The following is a 10,128-nucleotide window of genomic DNA, read 5'->3' as shown; positions in this document are numbered from 1 at the left end:
TAGGATAGATTTATAAACTCTAGCCTCTTTAAACACTGACTGTATGAAATAACCTCTGTAATTCTCATGTGTGCCTGGTGGGAGTCATGAATCTTAAACTCCTGGGGAAATGGAGATTTTTTTTCCAGAGGATTATTTGCTCCTTTTGAAAAGTGCTAGGACTGGGAGGCCCAGGCAACATTAGAAAACAAAATCAAAAACAACCAAAAACGCTTCCCAGGTGATTCTGATTTAGTTCCCGTAAATTTGAGGATCACAAATGTAGTAGGAAAAATGAATGAGTCAGAAGAACTGAAGTTACTTAAACCTTTATGTTCATTTATCAAATAGTTAACAACTCCTGTCCACCCTGCCTTATGAGAATAATAGCTAACAGTAATTGTTCAATAAATATTTGCTTTTATGTGCTGTTAGGCACTATCCTAAAGGCTATACATGTAATTACCACACCATCCCATGGAAGCTGATTCAGAGAGGCTTAGGAACTTGCCCAAGGTCATACAGCTAGGGCTGAAATTCAAAGCGAGGCAGTCTGGGTCTAGAGATCATGTTTTTAAGTGTTATTTATAATGTTGTAAAGACTATAAAACATGCATGAGTGCTCACTTCAGAAGCACATATACTGAAATTGGAACAATACAGAGACCAGCATGGTCCCTGTGTAAGGATGACACACAAATTCGTGAAGCACTGCATATTTTAAAAAAAAAGCATGAAAAAAAAGCATTTTACTTTGAAAAGTTAAAGGTGCTTTAAGTAGCAGTTGAAGGAAGTTTCTGGAGGAGTCTGCATATACACAGCACTTGCTATGTCATAGCTGCTCAGAACAACTTCACTCAGAGGACTTGAAAATCTGATCTTGAAAATTTTTCCCTCAAATGCTGACTTTAGTCTACTGAAGTGCCATAAAGTGACTCTTTTGACAACCGAAAATAAAGGAAGAACTCTGCAGACCAGGTGGCTCACACTGGGCTTGGCACCCAGGTGATGAATAAGTAACTGTTGACTGAACTGAATGCCTTCCAATCAAAGGCATTTGAAATATGTTATTCATATTCCACAAAATGGCTTGAATTATTTAGAATGTCAAAACGGGAAAGGGCATGTGGCAAGTTAAGGAAATTAAAGAGAAACAGGGTATAAATGGAATATTAAACCTTTGAAATTCAAAGTAAAGAACCTGGTTAGATGTCCTTGAAGTCCCCTTTTCTGGCTTAGCAGGGAAGTGGGAAGGATGAGCTCTGGGGATGGAATAAGCTTATGCTTTAATATAAGACCCCTCACTTGTATTGTACATACTTGCTGTAGGCGTTCTGCTCCAAACAAGCTGCTTAATAATTTTTAAAGTGACTTTACCTTACGTCATTCCTTAACACCCCTTATACTTTTTAGTGTGCACTCAAATGTAGCTCAGAAATAAAATAGGTTTTTCTACCACTTTAGACAACAAAGTGGGTCTCATAACAAGCTGAGCTTGTATTCCTGGCATCAGATGTAATTAAGTATTAGACTCACCCCATGTCCAACAAAATGCTGTATTTGGCCTGCCTATAACTCCCAACTAATCTCTACAGAGCTAATGCAGAGTGCAGGTTTTTCCATAATTCCTAAGAATTTAATGAGTAACTAGTTAATCCGAGATGCATGGTGATCCACACCAAGGGCAGGCAAAAAAACCTCCTGTGAAGACCTATATGAGCAGCAGTGCGATTTGACAAGCCAGAGGTCACCTGGGTCTGCACGCAGCCCTTTGTAGAATTAGGCAGAAACCACCGGAGCTTAACTGCCACAGTGAGGACAATAACTCAGTCTCTCTAGTACGACATTTTCACCCAGTCTCTCTTGTGACACACATCTGTAAACTGCTTGGCTTTTGCTTTACAAACAGTGAGAGGAAGTCCAGTTCTTCTTGGACTAGGAAAAGCAGAAAAACAGGTCTAAGAGCAACAGTGTGTCTGCTTTGATAGGCTCTCAAAAAGGCATATGTTAAATTGATATGTAGCCTATCCAGGATCATGGCTGTAGGCTAATTTTAAGCTGTGGGTTAAAGCAATTCACACAACACACACATTTTTTAAAAAGTTATCTTTAGACATCCATATTGCAGAGTTGAGGTTTTAAAAAAAATGCCTCCTATACAGGGTGTCCCAAAAGTCTTAGTGAAGTTTTAAGTTATTAAGGCTGGGGATAGGAAATAGTGGGCTGACCTGCCTCCTGACACCCCAACAGCGATAACTATACATGGTTTTGATTTATCATCAGTTAAATGTGCAGCCTAGGTTAAGAGACATTTTAAAGGACTAATTAGTCAACCCTCAGAAAAGTAAATCAAGGGCTGTTGAAACAACCAAAAGGAAACTCTAACACAGCTTTGTAGCAATAGTGCTTGGAGTACATTCAAATGGAAAAGCTTGGGCTGGAAATACTTGTTTAGAAAAAGAACTACATCACTCCACCCTCCTTTATCAAGTAATCCAAGCCATCTTAAACGCTCAAGGTCTGATCAGGCAAGATGTATTTTATTAAAACTCTTTCAGTCTGAACTAAATCATATCTTTGGGAATAAACAAATTTTATTCAGTGAACAAGGAGAAGGGATTCTTGATTACTACTACAGTTCTCTCGTGTTCTCTGCTTCTAGGGTAATGCAGAAAGCTCAGAAAAGAACACCAGATAAGGCTAAAGGGCTTTATTATTCAGGAGCAGCTCAAAGTCTGACACTCACACGAGCAGGGATAATTATTATCTCATTACATTTGACCTTTGGCACCCATTTGAAGTACTAGTTTTCCAAGTGGGAATGTTACACCCTGTAGACTCTCAGCACAGTTTCTGACAGCCACCTTTACCCCCAATTTCACTCAGTAGAACTGTCAGGAGATGTGCCGGGAAGAAAATCATGTTTAGTTCTCTTTTTCATGATCTTTTCCCCACTGGCTTTCAAATCAGAGAGAGCATTACTGGCAGGTATTGATCATAAATAACACCTTCCCATAGTCATACACTCAAAAATCAAACATCAAATATAAGTAGAATTCCTAAATATTCCGTTAATGCTGTGGCAGATTTTGTGTTGAAAACAGCAATTCTATGGCTCCCCTTTATCTAGTTTTCTCCTTGGATAAAACCAGGAGGACCCATGCTTAACTGACCTACGCAGTTCTGGTTGTTACAGCTTAATTTATAAGAATCAAAGGAATTAAAGGGTTATCATTAAGAATAGACTTTAAAATTACACTAAAAACACGAATAAAGTCTACTCAGTCCTTAGGGATCTGGATAAAATGAATCGCGTTTCATGACTAGGAGACTCCCTTCCAAGGACACAGTACATACCTAACACATGGACCTTGTTTCTATGAGGTTCCAAAGGGCTAAAATATAAAACAACGGTTCATTTTATGTTGATCAATAAGGGATATTCAAGACACTTTGCACATTATTAACTTAGAGTCAGTCTATATACTCTCTCAAATATCTGGAGAAAATCGCATGGCTTTTTGACTCGACTCTACTGGATTATTGTTTTTTATGGAAATGAAGAGAATCCCCCAAATCAAGTTAAAGACAAGGTTTATTTTTTAATCTGGGCTTTCAGTTCAGACCTACTTTTATAAAAATGTCAATAAGAAATCATTACTTTTTCTTAAAATCTGATAACTTAATTTTTTTTAAAAGTTGCAGCCCTTAGAGAACTGAGGACTGGCTTCAATCCCCAGCTTTAGTGTATGACTACTGATTTTATAACCATCTTACTCTAATAAATGGCAAAAATCATGATCTCTTCTAGAACACAGTGTTGGATTAGAAACAGTAGTGGATTGCTTGGTAAAAATATGGGGACCTTAGATCTCACATGGGAGATATATTTGCGGGGAAAAAAGACAAAGGTTTCTAGTGTTGTTCTCCTATTTTCTCCAAAGACATGGTATTTATCACTGCTTTTAAAATAAAGATGATTTTAACTTAAGAGATTGCATTTTAACACTCATTCAATAGTAATGGACTTATCTAAACATTCCATTTTACCACATACTTAAAAACCCCCACAAAAATGTAGTGAAAAGGTTATATATATTTTAAATGAAACTGTATTTGTTGGAGGCGGCACAGACCCAGGGTCTTCTTCAGCAGTTGGCCTTCACAGACAGGCCTCCTGTTGTGGCCAGCAGATACTTTTCACGGTGCACAGAAAGTCTCAGAGTAACAAGAGACAAGTCTTGTTTTTTGCCTCTGAGCTGGGATGTCATTATTGTACAGAAGATGCATAAGTTAAAAAGTAAAGACTACTCAAAATGTTACAGAGTGACACACTTACTTTATGAAATTTAAACACAGCACTCATCCCAAGGAAGCTGCTCGTGGCACACCGTGGTAGTAGAACCAGACTAGGTACGTTTTGGAGTTGAAAGGATTTTCTCTAAAAATGAAAAAATGGCAGCTTTTTTAAAGACCAGAGTTACAGAATCACTCTGTTGTACTTTTTAATCTTGTTTCAGTGGGCCAAAGTTCAGTTAACTCACTTAGGTTAGAATCTACAATTCTGTTGACTGTTCTGGACTACAGTAGTCATCCTGCGGCTTTCTATGGAAGTATGTACAGATTTTCCGCATGGAGCTGGGAGTAATGGTGACCTAGAAGAAGAAAGTTTAGATTTCAGAGATTTTCTAAGACGGAATTCAGTTGTTACCTCAGCACCTTATCATTAAAGGGTATTTAGTCAGCCAGATTTCAGTCTAAAAATACTTTGAAAGCAATGTCTCTTTTGGTTGATTTGTATTAAATATAGAAAAATTTAAGGCAGCAAGGAAGGAAGGCACAGACATTTCAAGTGAACAGAAAATATGTACCAGTTCAGCCTCCTAATAGGAATCAGAGAGGTTACAATGACCATTCTCTTTGAAATACAGAGTGACTCTCCCAAATTTACAAATGCGATAGATACTCAAATGGAGACACTACCGTCTTCTGAAGTCCACAATATCAATATGAACATCAAGAAAAACAAATTCTTTTAAAGAAACTTTAGCTACAAAGATTGAAACTATAAACCAGAAATATCTTGGACCAGCACACTATTTTTAAAAGTACACTATTTTTATATGTACACATTAGTGAAAACAATTTTTTATTGAAATTACTTTTCTCCTAGCATATAGCTTGGACCAGCTCCCCTGAAAAAAACAGGAATTTTGGCTATGGGCAAAGATCACCTATAGTGATAATTTTGAGAGAAGAAAAGAAAGACTCATTTTTTTTTAATATTCTGTACCAACATCTTGCAAGTTTGTGTTTAAAGCAATCTTTAAAATATTTCTAGTTTATCTTTCCTAAAATTATAGGATAGGTTTCATGACAGTAGGAGGAGGATATGAACACTTACTACACTGGCCTAAGGTTATCTAGCTTCTGCCCTTTAAAAGGGCAGATGTTGCTGATCACGATTCCTGGAATGGGTTTCAATCATTCTTCCACCTTTTCCCTAATACAGAGAAAGAGCTACTATGAACTACAGGAGAAACTTCCTTAACCCACCTCCCACTCAACTTGCAAACTAAGTAGCAGAAGCTTTCTATTCCCTTTGACTGATGCCCATAGCTCACCCAATGCTCACAGCTACTTCTGCCCCCACCATTATGAGTCACTTGCTTTTCCAGTTCACAAAGCTATTTCTGCCAGAAATATCTGTTTTTGCAATTATCTAACGTAAATGAGTCCTAAAAAGATAAGTAAAACTAAGCTAAATGTTTAAAAAAATGCAGAAACAGGTAAGTTGCCAAAAACATTGCTATGAGCAAGATGATCATAAAAGATTGGGGAAAATAATCATAAAAATCTAGAAAGATTCTACACTTAAATTTCTTTATAAGTATCTAAATTTTGCTTTATTTAAAAAATCATAAACTATAATTACAAGTTGAAAATCTATTTATGGATGCTGGGAACTTGCCCATGAACTACAGCTTTGTCTATGAAAAGAGGTTGTGCGGGAAATTTTTAAAAAGCAAGGGGATGTGGTGGGGGAGGCGATAATATAAAACAAAGGAGAGGGAAGATACTTTTGAAAAATCATCCTGGAGGATGAAGAAGGCTTTGATGAATCAGGCAACAGGGCTGAAGGGTATGGACCTTGACAGAAGGGATTTTAATGGGACTAAATAGGGTTGCCAGAAAACATACAGAACATAACCAGTTACATTTGAATTTCAAATAACAAGTAACTTTTTGGTATAAATATGTCCCATGCAATATTTGTCTTGTATTTTTATTTACTAAATCTGGAAATCGTAAGAATAAATAGATCCACAAAAAAAAAAAAAAGCATTCTGACTTCTGAGAAGAGATCTGTGTCTGCCCCTGTCAAGTTAGAAAATGCATCTTCCTACCACTGCCAACTTACCGGGCCTGGAGAGGTCTTTCCGCTCTGTCTCCTGGAGTTGGGAGTTTGGGATGGTGGACTTCGTGGAGATGAATTCTCAGCCTTTCGTTTGGCTGCCATGGCCAATAACCAGTTTTTATTCTCTGGGGAGCTATTCTCTTTGCCTACCACTTCAGAGCCTTCTCCACAAGACCCCAAAGGAAGAGGTAGCGTTCCACAGCCTTCTGAAGCATAAGGACTGGCAGGAGAAGGAGGCTCTGAGACATTCATACTAGCTCCTTCAATCTTGCCTGGTTTGGTAGGACCTAGAGAGTCCTTACCAAGGTCTTCCTGGTTACCGGCAAGGCAGCACAGATCTAAATGGAGCTTTTCAACAGGGTCATCAAGCTCAGTCACACAGCTGCAACTCTTCACACACTTCTGTTTCACATTCTCCAGACAACTCGAGTCTAGCCTCCTCTTTACTCTATTTCTAGACTCAGAACAAGCCACTGCTTGGGATGATTTCAGGCTCACAGGTATGAGAGCTTTTCTTGGAGATGTGATCTTGTTCTCAGAAGCAGGTGGAGTGATGGGTGGTGACAAGGAAGGTGCTTGGGTCATCCAGTTTCTAATGGACATCTTGAAGGATGAGGGTGGCTTGGGAGAGACAGAGGACACGGAGCCTCTTCTGCTGATGGGAGACCGGGTCTTGGCAGGAGGGGTTTTAAGAGAGAATGTAGGAGTATTTGAAGGAAGAGGGAGGTCTCCAGCACAGCTTGGAGCACAAGCTGCTGATGACGGGGAGGAAACGGACGGACTGCTCTTTACTCTGGGGGCTTTGGCAGGAGTACTCTGGCTACTTGTCACTGTTACTGAAAAAGAAGAGGGTCATGGAAATCAGAAGTGAAATCCACAGAAAATCCCTGAATTCTTATTAAGGAAAATTATAGCTAACTTAATCTTCTAGGGGTTGATTTCCTAGTGAGTAGATCACCTGAATCACTTGATTCTTATCCTTTTAGCATTCCCCTTCCCCTTTCCCAACTTCCAGCCTCCCAAACACCCTGTTGTAAAACACATACCTATAAAAATCTAGAAAATACAGAAAAATTAAAAGAAGAAAAATTTTAAAGTATCCAGGTGAACTACTTTTAGTGTTTTTTCTATACCTGTGCATGTGATATAATACAGCTCAAATATTTTCTACACAAAAATGAGACCATAATATACAAAATATAATAGTAACCTGCTTAACATATCATGAATATTTCTCATATTAATTACAAAATTATATATTTATAATTTTTAATAGCTACAAAGTATTCTACAGTAACAGTAAGGCATTCAGGTTAATGATATTTTGTTTTCATGAGAGTTGCCATTAGCATCCAGTATATATTTTTGAGTAATGCTAGGACAGAGTGGCACTGTACGGTGAGGAGTACACAGGTCCAGAAGCTGGCAAAATCACCTATTAAGTGACTTGAGTACAACCTTTCACCCCCTCTGCCTCAGTTTCCATATCTATTAAATGGAGATAGTTTTAAATCTCCATGAGAAGTAATTCCATCAGTACTTATTAGGGTTATCAGGCCTCACTCATGTGGCTTTCCACTTTAATTTACAATTTACAATTTTCCACAAGCCAAAGAATTCCAAAGAACATTTCAGAAACTCAATGCTTGCTCTCTGTAAAGCAAATCAAATAGTGGTCAGAACTCTTCTCTATGTGTCCTGTCCCTTGTTTATAGGCAATGACAAGTACTTCAGGCAAATTCCTATAAACTTCATGCTTCTTCTCCCTTGGACCTGAACAGAGACAACACTATGTTTTCTCACTTTCCTTCGGAGATTTTCAGATTTCTGAAATAGTGTTCCTGTCTTCAAATAACAAGGAAAGGGCACTTATTTATTTCTCATTCACCAAGTGTTTGAATTATAACTCTGATATTTAATTCGAATTGCTTAATTACTAAACTGCATTTATATGCAACTAAATTTTGGATGGGCTAACATCTTTCTTTTAGCTAGAATAAAAATTGACAAGTACTAACTTCATAGATTTACCATATGATCCAGCAATCTCACTCCTGGGCATATTTCCGGAGGAAGCTCTTATTCAAAAAGATACATGCACCCCAATGTTCACAGCAGCACTATTTACAATAGCCAAGACATGGAAACAACCTAAATTGCCATTGACAGATGACTGGATAAAGAAGATGTGGTATATTTATACAATGGAATACTACCCAGCCATAAAAAATGCCATTTGCAGCAACACGGATGGACCTGGAGATCATCATACTAAGTAAAGTAAGACAGAAAGAGAAAGAAAAATACTGTATGATATCACTAATATGTGGAATCTTAAAAAAAAAGACACAAATGAACTTATTTACAAACCAGAAACAGACTCAGACATAGGAAACAAATCTTTGGTTACCAGGGGGGAAATGGTAGAGGAAGGGATAAATTGGGAGTTCCAGATTTACAGATACTAACTACTGTATATAAATAAGCACTAAATTTCTTGTGTATAGCACAGGGAACTATATTTAATATCTTGTATTAACCTATGATGATAAAGAATATAAACTGTACTTTAATTAAAAAAAGGAATATATATGTACATGTATAACTAAAACATTGTGCTGTATACCAGAAATTGACACAACACTGCAAACTGACTATACTTCAATTAAAAAAAAGAAAATACTAATTTCAAGTTAACCAAAGGAAACAAAAAAGGACTAATTTCAGTCATTTAGTTACCCTGTACATTTTACACTTTGCTTTTCCCTACTCAAGCAGCCTTGCCTCAAGACAGAGAAGTTCTACAAATTGACTTTTTCCTAAACTTTTTTCATCAACTATATGTTTAGAAATGGTCAACATGATATTGCTCCTTCAGCAAAAACCACTACTGGAAAACCCCATTTCGTCATAATGTGGTCTAGAAGAGGGGTTAGTGATTAGGACCTGTCCGCAGAGCGACTGCTGGTGGTTCTCACACTCTAGAACTAGAGCCTGATTAGTTATTATTTCAGAGGAAAGCAACTTCACATGTGCTTCACTTCAGTTCAGGTCCATGGTCACTCCACAGCCCCTAAGTCAATGGTTCCATTAAAGTAGGCTGAAGAGATGTTCAGGGCAGAAAGTCCTAAAGTGGTATGCATCTTACAATATGCAGATTCTAAGGCAGGATCCAGGGAGAAGGAAAAGTTGGGCCAGGGACAAAGCAAATATATGTTTCTGATATTTAAGTGGCAGATATTTGAAGTGTTTACTAAAGGTCAGCGTGAGATCTGATGTGGTGGAAAGTTGGGGCATTTCCTCTTCCTTCAGGATTGTCAAATTGTCAAATTATTTGTCAAATTCTCTCACTCTCTAACAGTAATTCAGTTATAAAAGTAATAAATGTTCATGGTAAAAAAAAAAATCCAAACAGTTACAGAAGGAAATAAGGTGAAAAGTAAAAGGTCCTCTTTCTTTTTTAATTGAAGTGTAGTTGATATACAATGTTGTGTTAGTTTCTGGTGTACAGAGTAGTGATTCAGTTATATATATACATATTTTTTCATATTCTTTTTCATTATAGGTTATTATAAGATATTGAATATAGTTCCCTGTGCTATACAGTAGGATCTTGTTGTTTATTTATTCTGTGTACAGTAGTTTGCATCTGCTAATCCCAAACTCCTAATTCATCCCTCCCCTCCTTTCTCCTTTGGTAATCATAAGTTTGTTTTCTATGTCTGTGAGTC

The 10,128-nt window shown here is 37.4% G+C and overlaps 1 protein-coding gene and 1 non-coding gene across 5 annotated transcripts in view; one reads left to right on the top strand and one right to left on the bottom strand.

Annotated features, from left to right (window-relative positions):
* The first annotated feature begins 598 nt into the window (after positions 1-598).
* LOC116285283 (U6 spliceosomal RNA) lies at positions 599-702 on the top strand. The gene has a single exon (XR_004194947.1). It is a non-coding gene; the product is annotated as a U6 spliceosomal RNA (small nuclear RNA).
* A 3,596-nt stretch (positions 703-4,298) lies between these two features.
* DTL (denticleless E3 ubiquitin protein ligase homolog) overlaps positions 4,299-10,128 on the bottom strand; it is a 41,801-nt gene continuing 35,971 nt past the window's right edge. For 2 of the 4 annotated variants that reach the window (XM_006198749.4, XM_072948498.1), the window contains exons 14-15: positions 6,401-7,233; positions 4,299-4,634 (exon numbers count right to left, since the gene is read on the bottom strand). In XM_006198749.4, the coding sequence (XP_006198811.1) occupies positions 4,536-4,634; positions 6,401-7,233 (932 nt within the window). In that variant the 3' untranslated portion in view covers positions 4,299-4,535. The remainder of the gene's footprint in view (positions 4,635-6,400; positions 7,234-10,128) is intronic. The other 2 variants (XM_031690013.2, XM_031690012.2) reach the window with 2 other exon arrangements.

Source organism: Vicugna pacos, chromosome 23 (genome assembly GCF_048564905.1).
Source record: "Vicugna pacos chromosome 23, VicPac4, whole genome shotgun sequence".
Taxonomy (NCBI): Eukaryota; Metazoa; Chordata; class Mammalia; order Artiodactyla; family Camelidae; genus Vicugna; species Vicugna pacos.
This window is presented reverse-complemented; position numbering and strand designations above follow the sequence as displayed.